The 21539-nt window shown below is 35.2% G+C and overlaps 1 protein-coding gene across 6 annotated transcripts in view; it reads left to right on the top strand.

Annotated features, from left to right (window-relative positions):
• The first annotated feature begins 8654 nt into the window (after positions 1-8654).
• LOC149791118 (ATP-dependent 6-phosphofructokinase-like) overlaps positions 8655-21539 on the top strand; it is a 100867-nt gene continuing 87982 nt past the window's right edge. For 4 of the 6 annotated variants that reach the window (XM_089973040.1, XM_089973039.1, XM_089973038.1 and 1 more), the window contains exons 1-4: positions 8655-8936; positions 14129-14202; positions 15776-15853; positions 16539-16728. In XM_089973040.1, coding sequence (XP_089829166.1) covers positions 8771-8936; positions 14129-14202; positions 15776-15853; positions 16539-16728 — 508 coding nt within the window. In that variant the 5' untranslated portion in view covers positions 8655-8770. The remainder of the gene's footprint in view (positions 8937-14128; positions 14203-15775; positions 15854-16538; positions 16729-21539) is intronic. The other 2 variants (XM_089973042.1, XM_089973041.1) reach the window with 1 other exon arrangement.

The following is a 21539-nucleotide window of genomic DNA, read 5'->3' as shown; positions in this document are numbered from 1 at the left end:
AAAAACAACGCTCTTATTAATTGACGGACTTAAATTATTGGTTTGGGTTTGTGGGCTTTTTCTTGGATACCTTTCCTGCTTTGCCAATTCCAGACATTAATTAAATAGTACGACCATCGCACACAAACGCAGGATTTGTAGTGGCTCTATTCCTACAATCTCGATTAATTACATATCCTGGCCATCAGGAATTAACAAGTCGCAAAAGCACTTGGTTTACGCAAGCGACTTTAATTTATTTTATTCATTCATTCAGTCTGAGCATCCATTGTGGACTCATCGTCCTATGAAGACGTGCTCAAGACTAGCCAAGCTAAACGAAGCTTATGTGAATTTACACCGTGTCAGGCAAAACCTGATACCGAAGCCTGCAGAGATAGAGAATGTCAGAATGTTAAAAATAACTGATGACTTGATAGACGAGCTCTTCAGAGAGGAAATCAAGAAGGAGAAAGAATGGACGGTGAAGTACAGACTTCAGAAACAAGAGAGAGAGAGAGAGAGAGAGAGAGAGAGAGAGCAGCAGCAGCAGCAGAAACATCAGGAACCAGACAGAGGTTTTGTCGACTGCCGCGTAGACACCAAAGAGTTCTCCTTCTCTTTCCGAAGAAGCAAACCCTATCCTGTCGGAAAGCTTCCCGTCAAACGGGGACGCAATCTTAGACCATAAAAGATTGCCATAGCTCCTCGTTCACAAAAAATGGCATGTTATTAAGTTTAAAAAATAGAAGTTGGCCTATAAGCACTTCTTTTATTTATCTTTGTTAGAAGTGTAACTATAAACACTTCATTTCCGAAGCTTGTCAAATTTTTAATTAATTTTTGTCAGTAAAAAAGGGTGAGTGTTTTTTTTTTTAAAGTCCGCACATTCCATGTTTCTTTGGGGTAATGATAAGAGTAATGAAAGTTTTGGTGACAGGGAATGTTTTCCTTCACGTCCGTGCTTGACTAGTATAAAGGGAACGCGCTCGTCAGTCTGGCTACCCTTGTTGATTCAACAACATTGAAGAATGAGCAGCAGACTCGAAAAACTGATCGAACTTAAGATGCACCTGGAATATGCCAGGCGGCTCCTGGACGAGCTGACCCAGGAAGCCTTAGAAGAAAGAGAGAGAATAGAAAAAGAAGAAGAGAAGACAAAGAAAGTAGAAGAGGAAACGAAAAGGCCAATCGTACGTCACCTGATCATGAAGCAGAGAGGTGAAATCAAGCCTATGCTGAGGACATCGCCCCAGCGACAAGCACCTCAGCCACTACCAACATCAAGACCAGTGGAATTGGAGCGGCAAAGACAAGAGTACGAGCCTCGGCGGCTACAACATCCACGGATGAATAATGGACAAATAAGACAAGAACAAATCTTCACTATCACACAAACCGAGAACTAAGATAGTGAAGCCACTCAACCCCCATCTGCGATTTCAACGACAAAAATAAATTGGGAAAATGACTGGAGTCACCGTTGTGTATATGGTGCTCGGCCTGGGAGATGCCATCACTAACAGGTACCTCTGATTTTCAAGAAAAATGATTTTGCTTCTTCGCGTGTGGATAGTATATTTGTGGTTAGTTATGGCACCTTCCCGTGTGTGGATAGTAGTTAATATGTGAAGTGAGTATAAGGGATGTTTTCCTTGACGTCCGTGCTTGACAAGCGTCCGTCATTCGCACCATTCAAAATTGAATAACATAAGAAGATGCTAGCAACCTCAGATTTGTTTAATAATTTGAAGGATAGTTGGTATTGGATAGCAGATGTGGAATATACAGTAGAAAGACTTGATAGAGAATGGAGTTCCAGAGGCATCCTGGACTTTTCTAACAACATGAAAGTAGCCAGGGAGAGCATAGAAGGGATGACAGAGGAGGAAGTAAAGACTCTGAGAGGTTTCATCTATCCTGAATATGTAAGTGTCGGAACGTTGAAGCGGGCTCTTAGCATTGTTATCAAAGTGAGATGTTTTTTGGATGATATCTTCAATTTGACAGAGTAGCCATTTGTCGAAAGGGGACATGATCGACTAAAGAAAGCCGAAGAAATTATGAAAAATGTCATGGAAAAGAAGTAAAGAAAATGAAAGATAAGTGTGCTAAAGAGAGAAAAGACAAAGAGAACATAAAGAAGAAAGAGGACTTTGAAAAACTGAATAAGTATTGGATGAAAGTGCAGGAGAAATTCAGAGCCATAGGCCATCCTGACTGGATGCCAGAGGATGAAGAGAAGAAGAAAGGGATATTTAGGAAAATCAGGAGATGGTGGAAGAAGTGGAGAAAATAGAAGAAGAAGCACAAGAACCCACAGGCCCTTTTCAGGACCACTCATATTCCTCGAAATGAGTTGCTTCTTGTCTCAAATTTGTTTTTAGTCATTTTTATAAGTGTTTGTCTGTTGTATTTTGTATGTTGTATGTGTTATATAAATCTAAGTCCCACTCTTTATTCTCGATTGTGTTCAGTCCGGTGCACATCTGTTCCTACCATCGTTGCAACATTGTTACCAATCTCCCATACCGTTACATCAGACGCTATACTGACCCCACTTTCCTTTGTCCGTAAACAGGCCCAATACTTCCTATGTTAAATTCCCATTGTCCCTATAAATCTCGTCCCTAAACAGTGCCGGGGTAGGTGGGTCTGTAATGTATTTTCCCTTTGTCCCTATAAATCGTCTCCCTAAACAGTACCGGGGGGGGGGGGGGGACTGTAATGTATTTTCCTATTGTCCCTGAATCGTCCAACAATAATATTTATATTCAATGGTATGGCCTATCTTACTATGATATATTCAAGGCCATATTCTGTCTTACTGTGATACAAACAAGGGCATGTTATATCTTACTCACTATATTATATCCAAGGACTTGTTCTATCTTATTATATTATATTCAAGAGCATGTTCTACCTTACTATGATATATTTAAGGCGATGTTCTATCTTACTTTGTTATATTCAAAGACATCTTCTATCTTACTATGGTATATTACAGGGTATGTTCTATCTATGATTTTTCAAGAACATGTTCTATCTTACTATATTATATCCAAGGGCATGTTCTATCATATTATGTTATATTCAAGAGCATGTTCTATCTCACTCATTGTATTATATTCAAAGGCGTGTTCTATCTCACTCACTATGATATATTCAAGGGCATATTCTATCAGGCATGTTCTATCTCACTCACTATGTTATATTCAAGGGCATGTTCTATCTCACTCACTGTATTATATTCAAAGGCGTGTTCTATCTCACTCACTATGATATATTCAAGGGCATGTTCTGTCTCACTCACTATGATATATTCAAGGGCATATTCTATCAGGCGTGTTCTATCTCACTCACTATGTTTTATTCAAGGGCATGTTCTATCTCACTCACTGTATTATATTCAAAGGCGTGTTCTATCTCACTCACTATGATATATTAAAGGCATGTTCTATCTCACTCACTATGTTATATTCAAGGGCGTGTTCTATCTCACTCACTGTGTTATATTCAAGGGCATGTTCTATCTCACTATGTTTTATTCAAGGCATGTTCTATCTCACTCACTGTATTATATTCAAAGGCGTGTTCTATCTCACTCACTATGATATATTCAAGGGCATGTTCTATCTCACTCACTGTGTTATATTCAAGGGCATGTTCTATCTTACCTGTATCATTTTATGAATTATTTGGACCTTGAACTCTGGTCTTGGACAATATAACGTACGAGGTATTTCAATACAGAGTACCTTTAATACATGGGCCACGAGTGGCCGAGTGGTCTAAAGCGCTCACCGCTCCGGATCACTGCCATCTTACCTCTGTCTGCGTATGTTGGAGTCGAAGGTTCGACTAGCGTGGGTACGTGGGAAAGCATGCCAGTAGCTTCTCGTGGGTCGGTGGTTCTTCCCCGGGTTTTCCATGGTTCTTCCTCCACCAGTTATACTGGCCGCCATGTATAGCCTATCTTGTGCTGAAAAATGGCTTTAAATCTTAGAACATTAACAACAACCTTTTAATACCGAGTACCTTTCAATACAGAATACCTAAATCCTGATTTTAAAAGGTCTTATGTTTTATACAACATGGGCGTTGTTTTATAAACAAATTCTGCTGAAATGTTTATATTCTGAATTTAGTCAATGTATTGGAGATTTGCGAAAATTATTCAAAATATGTGGGCACTTCGAATCAGGAAAAGATATTGAATGTAATACAAAAAGAGTCGGTACGCATGCGTTTCAAAGAACAAAATCGGATGAAATTTTGTCCCTACTTGAGGTAAAACTTTGCAGATGAAAACTGTTAATTAGCATATGTATCTAAGGCAAAGGTAAGAAGTCCACTCGGCACCCGGTACCGAGAAATCAATGCTAAAAGAAAAGGAAAATCTAAAGTAGAAATACGAAATAAATCCCAGCATGCATCTTTTCTTTGTACTGACTTAAGACCAAGGCTGGCAGAGTTGTCTAAAGCGTTCGCCTTTACCGATCACTGCCATCTTTTATCTCGCTATGCATTATGTTGTTTACAAAATCAATATCCCTGGTCAGGTGCATAGTGAATTTAATTTTGGGCAAGGTCAGGTACAAAATACAAATGTATAAAACATATACTCATTCACAAAAGCCAACAAATAATTCATAATAAATATACATACCGATACATACAGTAGTAGTACGAATTAAATATACATAACAATGTGTAAAATACTAATTAAATATGCATTAGAACACATACAATATTATTACAATATTATTATACAATAACAATACAAGTAAATAACAATATATAAACTACTATTATACAAATTTAATATTAGAACACTATATTTAATACTATTTTATTTTTCCACTTTTCATGTATTGCAAGGGGAGGGACTGTTGCTAACGTGTGAGAAGTTATAGACCGACCCACGGGCTTCAATTATGGCAATAAAATGAATAATGTTTGAACCAACATAATAATGAAAGCAGCGTTTTTTAATGTTGTTTTTGCATGTTGCATTGATTCATCAATAAATGCCATTCTTATTTCTGCTATATCACGTGTAAAATTGGGTATTTTTTTTATCGACTTTAGTCTGCATTATAACTCTCTCTCTCTCTCTCTCTCTCTCTCTCTCTCTCTCTCATAACAATAGCTATGTTAGAGGGATTACAAAGCTGGTGCATTCCTGTTTGACAATGTGAAGTAATGCTGTTGCCGCGTATCTCATTCGTGTGAACTGGATTCGGGTCTCTCTATAATTATAGAACCAGAATTTCCATGGTTCATTGCAAGCTCTAAATATGCACTCTAAACACAGTATCATACGTTGGAAATTACACTATATTTTTCCGTTCTCAAAAGCAGGTGTCGTCTCTCATTAAGTACGTATTTTTCTATCCACGTGTGCTTTCTATTATTTTATACTTCCATGCGCCTCTATAGTGGCACTCCATGTTCAAATACCTGCCTCGTCAACCATCCGTGTTAAAGTTACTTTCTACCAATAGTGACCTATCTAAATTAAATTCGTACAACTATCATACCGTTCCATTCCCAAGTCTATTGTCTGCTTCACCATATACCGTCCCATAATGCTAAATTCTCTTTTTCTTCAATCCAACCCATAATATAAAATTTCTCTTTTCTTAAATCCAACCCATAATGCTAAATTTATACAAGGCTCAGTAGTGACTCGTCTTGCTAAAATTTCCATAGAGCTTCACAGTCATGTTAATTTTATGTAGCCCCCACTTCCCCAAATATTGATATTCATGTTAAATTTATATAGCCCCCATTTCCCCAAATATTGATATTCATATGTTAAATTTATATAGCCCCCACTTTCCCAAATACTGACATTCATATGTTAAATTTATATAGCCCCCACTTCCCCAAATGTTGACATTCATATGTTAAATTTATATAGCCCCCACTTCCGCAAATGTTGACATTCATATGTTAAATTTATATAGCCTCCACTTCCCCAAATGTTGACATTCATATGTTAAATTTATATAGCCCCCACTTCCCCAAATGTTGACATTCATATGTTAAATTTATATAGCCCCCACGTCCCCAAATGTTGACATTCATATGTTAAATTTATATAGCCCCCACTTCCGCAAATGTTGACATTCATATGTTAAATTTATATAGCCCCCACTTCCCCAAATGTTGACATTCATATGTTAAATTTATATAGCCCCCACGTCCCCAAATGTTGACATTCATATGTTAAATTTATATAGCCCCCACTTCCCCAAACGTTGACATTCATATGTTAAATTTATATAGCCTCCACTTCCACAAATACTGACATTCCATATGTTATACCAGAGACCCAAAGAGTGACCCATACTTTTTTCTTTTTCATTTCTCCCGTAAGCTGGATGGTTGTATAGGCGGCGCTGATGACTTTGCGACAATCTCTCTCCATTTTGCCCTGTTCCTCACGGCTCTTTGGGACTTTGCAAAGTCCACTCTTTGATGTTATCTTGCCATCTCTATTTTCTGCCTGCCCTGTTTTCTCTTTCCTCGCTGAGCCCTTTAGGATTGTCCTTGACCAGTTAGTTGACATTGAGACGTGACCATAGCATCTTAGTGTGATGTTTTCTTTACGGTGGTGAGCATATGTCCAGATGGTCAAATAACAGTTCATCTCTAAATCATGGATTCTTCTCTCTAACTCTGCTTTCGGGGTCAATGTCTCACACGCAAACAGGAATATGGACATGACGAGAGAGCGCATAAGCTTGATATTGGACCCAAGTGTAATGTTGCTGTCCTTCCTATGTGGCTACAACCAGAGCAGTTGTTGTCTAAGCAATATACGGTGACCCATCATACTGCTTATATGGGGACATATCCATAAATTATAGCGTAGTGCTTTAAGTTAATGAATGTTTAATATCTTTAAATCTGTGGTATATTTTCAAATACTTTTAAACTTTCGAATTATTCTCCATTTTAAATCATAAATTTTTACAATATTTATTATATCTCAACGATTTGTCCTGAAAGTTAGCAAATGCCACCGACCGATCCATTATATCTCATGTTATTTGTTCATAAACAGCTTCATAAAGCATTCGTGTCAAATTTTTCTTCTTCTAAATTCTTTAATCGATCTATAATTTGCTGCAATTGGGTCTTAAAATAATTTTAAAACATTGCAGATCATAAAATTACGAAATTTTTTGTAATATGTCAATTATTTATATGGAAAACTGTTATAGTGTTAGCAAGTAATTTTCTACATCAAAATTGTATTAAAAAAGTTATCAATCTGTATTTAAGTTGATTACTGTTACGACTCTATGGTCTTAAACTAAGTAACAGAACGAAGAAAAAACATCAATTTTTTTTATAAAACATAACAAATAATTAAAAACGTTATTAAATGAAAATTTCAAAGGAACTTACAGTATTGTGAATCAAATGCAAAATGATTATAAGAGGTATAATTCAAGTCCCAAAAATATAGTGTTCCGAATTAATTTTAGTCTTGAATGTGCTGAAGTGTCAATAGTCTTGATGTATCACAGTGGCATTGTCTAGAACATCTTTGATTGAATTCCCAACAATCCCCAAATAAATAGTCCAAACCGTCTTATGAACATCTTGTAATTGCAATAAATAAATTAAATAAATGATTCCTCTCAAATTAAATCTAAAGACAACACTAAATACTTCTGCAGATCAGGAATTCGTGTATTCCTCCTTACATAAATCACCATAACTACGATTCTGTTGAAACGTATTCCTTCTTGATCTATTTCGCAATACCTTCACACCTGACATGCGTCAAAATACATCCGTACCAGACCGATGTCGTAATACTCATTCAAACAATGGATAAGTTCCTTATCAGGGCTGTTTTTATAACAAAAATTTAACGTAAACTAAATATTTATTACCGTAAAATAGAATCTAGAGTCATGAACAAACAGCAGCTAACCAATTTGTTACTTTACAAAATACTCATTATAATATACATTCATGAAAAAAACCGCCACACAAAATATGTATAAATAACCATTACAAAAATATCACTTTAAAACAAAGCAGGCTCAGTTAAGTAAAAGCATTATCGTTTATCAAACAATTGGCAAACGACACGACAACAATCGAAACGACATAACACAAACCACATACCCACATCTTTCTTTTTAAAAATTCAAACTCTGAAACAAACACCTATTAAAAATGATACAGAGGTTTTCACATTTCTGTGGCCAATCATCAACATACGCTTCATGGAAAGTCTTGGCCATCGCGGGATGTTCTGAGCTACCTTGTGCGTTTGCTGTCTTCCTTTTCCCACTTCCTGTTTACTCGTTTATTTCATTTCCATGCCTGTGCATACCGTTCTTCCATTTACTTGCCTGTTTCAGTTTGAGTTCGAAAAAAGCTTTCGAGGATAAAAGGCCTCGTGTGGAAAACAAATGAATCGCAAGCCTGAAGTTTATATTCTTGCTTCAGCTTTGGTTGTCTTGCGAATGTAGATAGAATTTAAGTAGCACGTACACGTACATTTTGTTGCTTGATATCTCTACGGATCCGTGTATTCACCTCACGCCTTAAAGAGACTGTGTATGGAACCAGTCTATTTATAGACTGCTTTATACCATTATTGCCTTGCTATCGTTTGACTTTTTACATTGTGCCTGTACCAATCTACTGTTATTTTGAGCAAAGGCCAAGGCTACGCTCGGTCAATCCAAGGATACTGTTGCTGCTGCTGTCTGCAGGCTAATCTAGACCAATAAGACCGCGCCTCTGATTTCCAAATATGGATGATAACGTTTTTACAGAAAACGCATCTTTCCATTCTCATCCAGCAATGTATAGGAAAGACAGTGTAATGGCTGTCCCCGGAAAGGAAGGGGAAGAGTTCCTTGCTGGGTCTGCGTTCGGGAAATCCATTGGGGTTTTCACCAGTGGCGGTGATTCCCAAGGTAACACTTAAATAGATCGAAAAGTTTCATTTGTTGTAGACTGCAAAAATGTTATAGCGTAGTCTCAAGGTCACACTCACGGTTACTTACGTTAAAAAAAAAAAAAAATTTTTTTAATTTCTTTCCAACTTTATCATTGGCTGCCCTCTGCAGAATGAATCAGTTTTAAAATGTAAACACACACACACACACACACACACACATATATATACATGGCTCGAAGTTAACAAAAATTTCTTTGTAGCCAGAAGGACTAGTATATTGAGAAATTTATTAGTCCTGCCAAATCATGACTTGTCCTGTTTGCAAAACAATGTTACACAGCTTTCATGTATGTCTACCAATTCAGTTTTAAAGTTTGAACAGCCTGCAACAAAACTGGATGTTTTCTGTGTTTGTTTTTTGCGAATTGCTTACAACAGTTACACCACATAATGTTCCTTTCCTCGTCATAATTCAGCCATTCCCAGTCTTTTGTCCATTTCTTCTGAAATTTTCCATTACGCTTTTCCCTATCGTAAGAATAATTCCTCATCATTCTCATTCCACTTTTGCTTTTATTCCGGTGGCTTAACACCTTCTATCTAATGCCACATTTTGCCTGTCTTATAAGGAATAAATTGTGCCTTGTTTTGAAATACGAGATGTTATAGGATAGCTGACGTGAATTATTTAAAGCAAGAAAAGGAATGGCACAGTGTCCTTTATATAAGAAAGTCAGAGCAAGAAACATGTTTCAAAATACCTGTCTTTGGCCCCCTCCCACAATTAAATGGCGTCTCCCAAAAAAAGACAACTTCAGCGAATGTTCTGCATGATTAAAGCAGTGGCTATTGTAAACACTGCTATAAAAATTAAAATATTAGTATCAGAAGATACTGTTAGTTTTAGCTTGGAAAATGCATGTTCTCTTCAAACTAAGCCATCTGACACTCAGTGCATTGTATTTAATTATGGTATCATCATAAGTCTTGAGTTTGGTAATTGTTCCTAATTAATCGAGTCTCAATGTATTGTTGAAATTAATAATAAGGCAGAAAATGTTCAAATATTAGATGCCCATGCTCAGAGATTTTAATTCCCAACAAATGTACGGTATTCGGCTTGGATATCTCCACGAGTATTCAATTATTTGTTCATTCTTGTAAGGGAAAAATATGGAAAGGATGTGTCAATAACGTAATCGTAATAAATTGATTTAATTCTTATAATTATTTCGATGGAAATGTAAAATATGTAGTTTCCTGTTTGTGACTGTTAGAGCGTTTGAGTAGCGAGCAACAAAAAAAGAACCTTAAACAAAAAGACATGCAAATTAATTTCTTTGAATAGTTTTTGCCGTGTTCTTTTGTGTGGTATACCGCTTTGTAGTTTGTTACTGTGGTCGAGTGAAGAAAGTGTGATACCACGTCATTTTTTTATTTAATTTATCAGATTAATTGGGATCAATTAACAAATTTTTGTTGTTAATGACGGGACCATAATTGGCGCTGTTAAGTGAAATGCACAAAATCAGATGGATTCTTGTTATAGAAACGTACCTTTCTGAGGCAGAAATTGACTTCTCATGCTAATATTTTATGACTGTGTTTACAATGGCCACTGCTTTGATTCTACAGAACATCTGCTAAGTCAAGTCTTTATTAGGGAATGGCGTAAACAAACTCTGACTATTGATAACCGTAACTTACTAGCCCATTGGACTATTAACATTATGAAAGTTACTAGTCCGACAGGAAATATGCTAGCCTCGGGCTAGCAGACTACCGATAATTTCAAGCCCTGATATATATATATATATATATATATATATATATATATATATATATATATATATATATATATCCATGACTTGACTACAAATTCTGAAGTTTTCCAAGATGAGTCTCATTATCCCCAAAATAGAAATTCCAGTTATTGTATTTTTTTCTCATGCAATAATTGAGAACATTTTCTTGCATTGTTGTCACCAGTATGTCTGCAGATTGCTAATGCTCATTCTTTTTACCATGCAAATTTAAGGCATCTCGGAAAGTAATTGTAATGTTGCATTGTTGTCACCAGTATGTCTGCAGATTGCTAATGCTCATTCTTTTTACCATGCAGATTTAAGGCATCTCGGAAAGTAATTGTAATGTTGCATTGTTGTCACCAGTATGTCTGCAGATTGCTAATGCTCATTCTTTTTACCATGCAAATTTAAGGCATCTCGGAAAGTAATTGTAATGTTGCATTGTTGTCACCAGTATGTCTGCAGATTGCTAATGCTCATTCTTTTTACCATGCAAATTTAAGGCATCTCGGAAAGTAATTGTAATGTTGCATTGTTGTCACCAGTATGTCTGCAGATTGCTAATGCTCATTCTTTTTACCATGCAAATTTAAGGCATCTCGGAAAGTAATTGCAATGTTACAGTGTCCTTGAATTAGTTGAACAACTAAAAGAAATTAAAGAAGAGATTAATGTCTTTTCTATATTAATTTATTTTGATTAATTCCATTTCAGATAATTAGATTTGATAAGACTCGGGGGTGGGTGGGAAAGAAACAAATAACCTTATTCTATTATTTCTTCATTTCATCTCTAAGCAGCAAAGCATACTACATTCACAGTTTTCTTAAACAGACTTTAAGAAAATTCTCCACTGTAGGTTTAGGATCAAAATCTTTATGTGCTGAATCTTCACCACCCTCTTCAATTTTATATTTGTTTGTTTTAATCGTTGATAACACATTTTTCTCCACAAAAGATTATCTAATCAGATACTTTGCTAACTAGCCACTGTTACTGTATAGACACAATCAGTAACACTTGCGTGCTGAAACAGCCATGTATGAACATAGGTCTGAGCGTATAATAAATTTCCTTTTATTCTTCTTGTTGTGTTGCCCATGAAAATGTTCTATTCTATTACTCATTCTATAAATCTCTCAGTTTCTATGACATTTATTATCTTTATTAAAACTGGATGCATTTACTGTTGGCCATTCTTGCATTCACCACCTTCTGTTGACCAGTTTTGCATTCACTACCCTCTGTTGACCAGTCTTGCGTTCACTACCCTCCGTTGGATAGTTTTGCAAGAATCGGACATGTCCGCTGCCTTGTGCTTGACACCCAAGAAATTGTGGAAAGTTGTCGTAGGAAAAGTACAGATGTGATGATGATTTGAAAATAAATGTCTTATGACACAGAAAAATTGCTAAATAAATGTTGATTTGTGATGATGAACATGAAAGTTACAATTCCTAAGATGACAAAATAAGTTAAAAAACCTTTGTATTATTTTTCTACATTCAGTATATGATAAACTGCAAGTGTTCCAAACATTTCAGATGGAGTCAAAATACAATTAAAAGTAATGCTTGTCAGAGTGAGGTGTCAGAGCACAGGCATGCATAATTAGTATTTGATTAAAACATTCATTGCAATCAATTTATTGGTGCCCTCACCTCCTTGTCATGGTTTGTACTGGTCCTTAGTTGTTGAAAGCATGACTACTTTTTATTAAACCTTACTAAGGCAAGATAAAGTGCTTACATTTAAACAAAACAGAACATTAAATTGTCCTTTTTTCTATAATTTTAACATCAGTAATATCAGCTCTATTGTTACAGTTATTAAGAGATATTTTATTTTGTTCATTGATTGATAAATGAAGAACTCACTGAAAACAGAAGTGGAAATCAGTATACCAGTTGGCATACATTGAAAGAAACCGTTGATTCTTTTGGTATGGAGGTATGGCAAAGTTTTGATGAGGGATTAGCGTACAGTATTAACATTACAAAACCACACAAGATAATTTGCAAGGTCAGAGGTCATTAAATCACAGAAACTGTCATTGGAATGCATAGTTTAACTCCTGGTCTTAATTATAAGAATATTGGACAATCACATGACAATTTTTAATTGCCACTTATGAATTTTTGCCCACAAGAGTGACAGTTTTGGTTGTAGCTTGGAGTACTGGTGTGTGCACAACATAATAAGAAATATTTGAAACAGGGACTAATGAGAGTGACTGCAGTCAAATGCAGGGCATATCCTTTGATATTTTTGAAATATCCTATGATATTCATAACATATCCTATGATATTCTCAAAAGCTAGTTACGTTGTTTGGTGGCAGACTGTGATACCATACTACAGTAAAATCCAATTGATAAGTATATGATGTTTAACACCTCACATTAACTTTTGGAAGCATGTAATGTTACCCTTGTCCAATGATCCATCTGTTGAGCTTTCATGATATTTTGTGTTTAAGCCATTTCCAGACATTACTGTGGCTAATCTATGTTTTATGAATGCTAGATTGATGAGTTTAAGATTTTTAACATGAGCACAGATGGGTCACAGCATAGAACTTGTCCTTGGGTTTAGCTGATAAAAAAATATCTACAGATAGGTACAATACAATATAATATAATATGATACAGATAGGGTACAATACAATATAATATAATACAGATAGGATACAATATAATATAATACAGATAGGGTTCAATACATTACAATATAATATAATATAACAATATAATACAGATAGGTAGAATACATTACAGTACAGTACATTACAATACATGCAATACATTACATTACAATACATACATTACAATATACTACAATACATTACATTACAATACAATACATACATTACAATACATACAATACAATACATTGCAATACAATACATACATTTTAATACAATACATTACATTGCAATACAATACATACATTACAATACATACAATACATTACATTACAATACATTACATTACAATACAATAAATACATTACATTACAATACAATAATTACATTACATTACAATACATACAGTACATTACAATACAATACATGCAATACAGTACATACAATACATTACATTACAATACAATACATTACAATACAATAATTACAATACAATACATTACAGTACATACAATACATTATATTACAATACATTACAATGCAATGCATACAGTACATTACATTACAATACATACAGTACAATACATACAATACATTACAATACAATACAATACATTAGAATACATTACATTACAATACATTACAATACAATACATTACAATACATACAATACAATACATTACAATACATACAATACATTATAATACAATACATTACAATACATCATATTATGCATTTCTATGTTTGCTCATTACAGGGATGAATGCAGCCGTCAGAGCAGTGGTGAGGATGGGATTCTATTTGGGCTGCAAAGTCTTCTATATAAAAGAGGTAGTTTCTTGTTTCCATATACTTTTCTTGTTTCCATATACTTTTCATTAGCACATTTTATTAACACAGCATCCTGAGAGAAGACAGTCCAAACTGCTAAACAAATTTATGGCCAAGACAAGGCTAGGTAGAAGAGAGTGCGTGTAGAACAAAGTTTATGATTTTCAATATAGTCAGTTAAAATTGGTGTTTCTTTTATTATTATGTCCAATAATTTTTTACCCCGATGAAATGCTGGAATGACTATGTCAAAGCACTGCACGACTTTGCATGAAATGCTTACATTATGTGTCATGATAACAGTAAACTTCGTGATGGACCTCTCAGTAACTAAGTGATGGTAAACCTCGCCATTGACCTCTCAGTAACTAAGTGATGGTAAACCTCGCCATGGACCTCTCAGTAACTAAGTGATGGTAAACCTCGCCATTGACCTCTCAGTAACTAAGTGATGGTAAACCTCGCCATTGACCTCTCAGTAACTAAGTGATGGTAAACCTCGCCATTGACCTCTCAGTAACTCAGTGTGCTAAACTAGAACTCAATTTAAGTATACGCTTAGATTGCATCAGAAAGAAGAATTAAAACAAGGAGCAGACACGCATGAAAATAAGGAGCCTTTTGATTGTGAAAGGCTTAAACTTAGGGTACACAAGGAGCCTTTTGATTGTGAAGGGCTTAAACTTAGGGTACACAAGGAGCCTTATGATTGTGAAGGGCTTAAACTTAGGGTACACAAGGAGCCTTATGATTGTGAAGGGCTTAAACTTAGGGTACACAAGGAGCCTTTTGATTGTGAAGGGCTTAAACTTAGGGTACACAAGGAGCCTTATGATTGTGAAGGGCTTAAACTTAGGGTACACAAGGAGCCTTTTGATTGTGAAGGGCTTAAACTTAGCGTACACAAGGGACCTTTTGATTGTGAAAGGCTTAGACTTAGAGTACACAAGGAGCCTTATGTTTGTGAAAGGCTTAAACATAGGGTACACAAGGAGCCTTATATTTGTGAAAGGCTTAAACTTGGGTATACAAGGAGCCTTATGTTTGTGAAAGGCTTAAACTTAGGGTACACAAGGAGCCTTATGATTTTGGGGTCAAAAGGTCAAAGATCAACATCATTATAGGGCAGAGAAAAATGGGGTTTTCACAGTAACATTTCTTTCAGTGTAAATTCCTTGATTAAACATTGTATTGATGGCTTTCACTTAGATTCTTTGGTCTGAAGATCAGAGGTCATTGTTATGGTAATAAGAAACAATGGTTCTACAAATTAAGTTTAGTACAAGATTGCTTATTTTGACCAAAGGTTAAATTTATTTGGACTGATTTGTCACTAATCTCCAGAGTAAAATATACCATGTTAATGATGATATACATGTAACGTTTTGCTTATTTTAAATCAACCCTTGTTAGTATGATTCAGCCAAACCACTTAAGACAAAGTAAATTTAGTTGGCATCTTTGTATGTTTAGCTGTATATGTTATAGGAACAGATTTAAATAACATAATCTTTAAAATTGGTTTAAATTTTTTTAGTGACAGATCGATTAATCTTTGTCCTTGTATTTTCAGGGCTATCAGGGAATGGTGGACGGAGGTGACAACATCGTGGAGGCCACCTGGGCTAGTTCCTCTGGCATTATGCAGCTTGTAAGATCATTTCTCGCTAGTTATAACATTGCTTATTGATCTAGTTGAAAATAGATAGGTACTCGGCATCTTGTAAGCAGTTAATTTAAGGGATTAAGGCAAGAAGCATTGTGGAATAGTGCAGATGTTGCATATATAGATGTCGTAACTTGTTGAAATTGTTGTTGTTGTTATGGGGATTACAGCCATTTTCTTGTACTCGAGTTTTGCTCTTTGAAAATATTACTTCAGAATATGAACTGTGCCAGTGAACATTGAAAATAGTGGACATTGAATGTAGCTAGTGAACATCAAAATAGTTAGCAGACATTGAAAGTAGCCAGTGAACATTTAAAATAGCTATTGAACATCAAAAATAGTAAGTGGACGTTGAAAGTAGCCAGTGAATATTGAAAATAGCTATTGAACGTCAAAAATAGTAAGTGGACATTGAAAGTAGTCAGTGAAAATTAAAAAATAGTCAGTGGACATTGAAAATAGCCAGAGGTTTGCTACTTAAAAATATTACATCAGAATGATGCTAGTGCAGAATAAAGTTAATATCAGTGACTGGATTTGCAGGTTTAATAAATTGTTAAATACAACCTATGTTGATAGTAAATATTATTTGTGACTAATGGACCAGTGGAAAGTGTGACTAATGGATTTTTGAAAAGTTTGAATAATGGACTTGTAATTATTCTAGGGTGGTACTGTGATAGGCAGTGCCCGTTGTAATGACTTCCGTGAGCTACAGGGCCGTTTAAGAGCAGCAGAGAACCTGGTTAAATATGGCATTACAAATCTGGTGGTAATTGGAGGTGATGGCAGTCTTACAGGTGCCAATCTCTTCAGACAAGAATGGACTAGTTTACTGGATGAACTTGTTAAACAGGGTAGGTATGATGTGTTTAGGACTGTTCCATTAAATAGGGTAGGTATGATGTGCTTAGGACTGTTCCATTCAACAGGGTAGGTATGATGTGCTTAGGACTGTTCCATTAAAAGATGAATGGGACCCAGGGAAGGCACTTTTAAAGTGGGGTACTCACCCATAGATGGAATTTAAAATTTTCTTATCATTGTAATATGAACTCTGAGAAATCAAAGTACGCTGGTATATATTTTTTAAAAACTGCCTTCCCTGGGTACCATGTATATTAAATGGAACGGCCCTTAGTAAATAACACTAAACAGGATAGGTATGATGTCATTAGTAAATGACACTAAAATGGTAGGTATGATGTACTTAGTGAATAATACTAAACATGGTAGGTATGATGTACTTAGTGAATGAGATGAAACATTTTTTTATCATGCTCTTTCTTATTTTTCTTAGCGTTGAATTTGTCCACCTGATTGGTACACACATCCAGTATCTAATAAATTATCTGATTGGTACACACATCCAGTATCTAATAAATTATCTGATTGGTACACACATCCAGTATCTAATAAATTTAACTTCACGGTTAGGGATATATCTTTATGGTCTAAGTACACACATCCAGTATCTAATAAATTTAACTTCACAGTTAGGGATATATCTTTATGGTACACACATCCAGTATCTAATAAATTTAATGTCCCACAGCTAGGGATATATCTTTATGGTACACACATCCAGTATCTAATAAGTTTAACGTCTCACAGTTAGGGATATATTTTTATGGTACACACATCCAGTATCTAATAAATTTAACATCTCACAGTTAGGGATATATCTTTATGGTCTAAGTACACACATCCAGTATCTAATAAATTTAACTTCACAGTTAGGGATATATCTTTATGGTCTAAGAACACACATCCAGTATCTAATAAATTTAACTTCAGTTAGGGATATATCTTTATGGTACACACATCCAGTATCTAATAAATTTAACTTCACGGTTAGGGATATATCTTTATGGTCTAAGTACACACATCCAGTATCTAATAAATTTAACTTCACAGTTAGGGATATATCTTTATGGTACACACATCCAGTATCTAATAAATTTAACATCTCACAGTTAGGGATATATTTTTATGGTACACACATCCAGTATCTAATAAATTTAACGTCTCACAGTTAAGGATATATCTTTATGGTACACACATCCAGTATCTAATAAATTTAACGTCTCACAGTTAGGGATATATTGTTATGGTACACACATCCAATATCTAATAAATTTAACTTCACAGTTAGGGATATATCTTTATGGTACACATATCCAGTATCTAATAAATTTAACATCTCACAGTTAGGGATATATTTTTATGGTACACACATCCAGTATCTAATAAATTTAACGTCTCACAGTTAAGGATATATCTTTATGGTACACACATCCAGTATCTAATAAATTTAACGTCTCACAGTTAGGGATATATTTTTATGGTACACACATCCAATATCTAATAAATTTAACTTCACAGTTAGGGATATATCTTTATGGTCTAAGTACACACATCCGGTATCTAATAAATTTAACTTAACAATTAGGGATATATCTTTATGGTCTAAGAACACACATCTGGTATCTAATAAATTTAACTTCACAGTTAGGGATATATCTTTATGGTACACACATCCAGTATCTAATAAATTTGATGTCTCACAGTTAGGGATATATCTTTATGGTACACACATCCAGTATCTAATAAATTTAACGTCTCACAGTTAGGGATATATTTTTATGGTACACACATCCAATATCTAATAAATTTAACTTCACAGTTAGGGATATATCTTTATGGTCTAAGTACACACATCCAGTATCTAATAAATTTAACTTAACAGTTAGGGATATATCTTTTTGGTCTAAGAACACACATCTGGTATCTAATAAATTTAACTTCACAGTTAGGGATATATCTTTATGGTACACACATCCAGTATCTAATAAATTTGATGTCTCACAGTTAGGGATATATCTTTATGGTACACACATCCAGTATCTAATAAATTTAACGTCTCACAGTTAGGGATATATCTTTATGGTACACACATCCAATATCTAATAAATTTAACTTCACAGTTAGGGATATATCTTTATGGTCTAAGTACACACATCCAGTATCTAATAAATTTAACTTAACAGTTAGGGATATATCTTTATGGTCTAAGAACACACATCTGGTATCTAATAAATTTAACTTCACAGTTAGGGATATATCTTTATGGTACACATATCCAGTATCTAATAAATTTAACGTCTCACAGTGAGGGATATATCTTTATGGTACACACATCCAGTATCTAATAAATTTAACGTCTCACAGTTAGGGATATATCTTTATGGTCTAAGTTGTTGATCAGTTTTGTTTTTGGCACTTTCTGCTTTAAAATTCGTTGAGATTGAGACATGAAACTATGGCTACAGTTTATGCTGGCCTTGTAATTACATAGGTCTGTTAGATTATTGATCGCATGTTGTTACATTCTATGCTGGCCTAGTAAATATTGATCTGTTACATTATTGATCACATCTTGTTACATTCCATGCTGGCCTTGTAATTACATAGGTCTGTTAGATTATTGATCACATCTTGTTACATTCTATGCTGGATTAGTAACTGTATAGATCTGTTAGATTATTGATCACATCTTGTTACATTCCATGCTGGCTTATTAACTGTATAGATCTGTTAGATTATTGATCACATATTGTTACATTCCATGCTGGTCTAGTAACTATTGATCTGTTACATTATTGATCACATCTTGTTACATTCCATGCTGGCCTTGTAATTACATAGGTCTGTTAGATTATTGATCACATGCTGTTACATTCTATGCTGGCCTAGTAACTATTGATCTGTTACATTATTGATCACATCTTGTTACATTCTTTGCTGGCCTAGTAACTGTATAGATCTGTTACATTATTGATCATATCTTGGTTACATTCCATGCTGGCCTATTAACTATATTGATCTGTTACATTATTGATCACATGTTACATTCTATGCTGGCCTAGTAACTATAGATCTGTTAGATTATTGATCATATCTTGGTTACATTCCATGCTGGCCTAGTAACTGTATAGATCTGTTACATTATCGATCACATCTTGGTTACATTCCATGCTGGCCTAGTAACTATGTAGCTCTGTTACATTATTGATCATATCTTGGTTACATTCCATACTGGCCTAGTAACTGTATAGATCTGTTACATTAAAATCACATCTTGGTTAGATTCCATGCTGACCTAGTAACTATATATATCAATTCAAAAGTGTTCTCCATGGTATAGCAGTGTTAGGGACAAGCTTTGTACTGCTAAAAGAGACCACCATAAAGCTGAAAGGCTTTGGATTTCCACCAGACTCGCTGTTCATAAGCAAATCTATGAAGCCGCTAAGAAGAATGTCACAAATATAGTCCATGCAGCGAAATCAGCCCACTACACTACTAAGATCATGGAGAGTTCCAGCGCTTTACAACATTAGACAACACCTATAAGATAAAAAACATATAATGATATGATTACAAAGACAAACACCATGAAATTAGAAAACATAAAAAATCATGCGGAGAATATTTAAGGTAGGAAACATTATTAGGTCTTTGTGTCTAAGTTCAGTGGGCAATTCATTCCATGTTGCTGGGCCCTAGTATGCAAAAGAACGCTGTCCATATGACTTTGTTTTCATAGTGGGAATAATGAGTATACGATTGTCAGAAGAGGAACATAAATATCTTGCTGGTGTGTACACATGGGTGAGGTTGGATAGGTATGTTGGACTAGAGTCCGACAGTGAAACATAGCACAGAGAACAAATTTTGTGTTTGATTCTGGATCAAATGGATAGCCAGTGTAGGGTACAGAGCAGCGGGGAGGTGTGTTCTGATCGTGGTACTCTAAGTATGATCTGAGCAGCTGTGTTTTGAACTTTTTGAAGTTTCTGGAGCAGATATTGAGATGAACCAGACAGAATTGAGTTACAATAGTCCAGTCTTGAAAGTACTAATGAACACACAAGTGTTTTAGTGGCATCAGCTGAAAGATATTTGCAAATTGAGCTGATGCGTCTCAGCTCAAGATATGCAGCCTTGCATATGTTCATGACATGTTGGTGCAATGTGAGAGTACTGTCCAGAGTAACACCTAGGTTTCGTACTGATTGTGTGAATTTAATGTTGGTGCTGCTGATATTTATTGTTTGAGGTAAAGAATGTGAATGAGAAAGTCTTTGTGTTGTGATCAGAATGGCCTCAGTTTTATCATCATTCGTCTGCAGCTTGTTACATGTCATCCATGATTTCACATCAGAAATGCACCTCTCTACACCTTGGATGGTAGCATCAACTTCAGTTGGGTAGCTAGATTTGTATATTTGGGTGTCATAAGCATGCAATTGGTTTGGCACTGGATGATGATCTATGACACTTGAGAACGACTGAGTGTACAGAATGAAGACAACAGGTCCAAGAACAGAGCCCTGTGCAACACCACAACATAGAACAACTGGGCTGGAGTGTATTCCATTTGCAGATACAATTTGTGTCCTGTTGACCAAATATGACTTGAACCACAGTAAGGCTGTATCATGAATGCCAAATACATGCTGGAGACGGTGAAGTAAAATATCATGGTCTATTTTGTCAAATGCTGCAGACAAATCCTGGAGGGTGAGGACTGTAATCGTTCTGCTATCCAATGCAGAGAGAATGTCATTAACTACTTTTAGAAGAGTAGTTTCAGTACTGTGGC

Source organism: Sinohyriopsis cumingii, chromosome 10 (assembly GCF_028554795.1).
Source record: "Sinohyriopsis cumingii isolate HCF-2022 chromosome 10, ASM2855479v2, whole genome shotgun sequence".
Taxonomy (NCBI): Eukaryota; Metazoa; Mollusca; class Bivalvia; order Unionida; family Unionidae; genus Sinohyriopsis; species Sinohyriopsis cumingii.
Note: the sequence above shows the minus strand (reverse complement) of the source record. Positions and strands in the feature narration are given on the sequence as shown.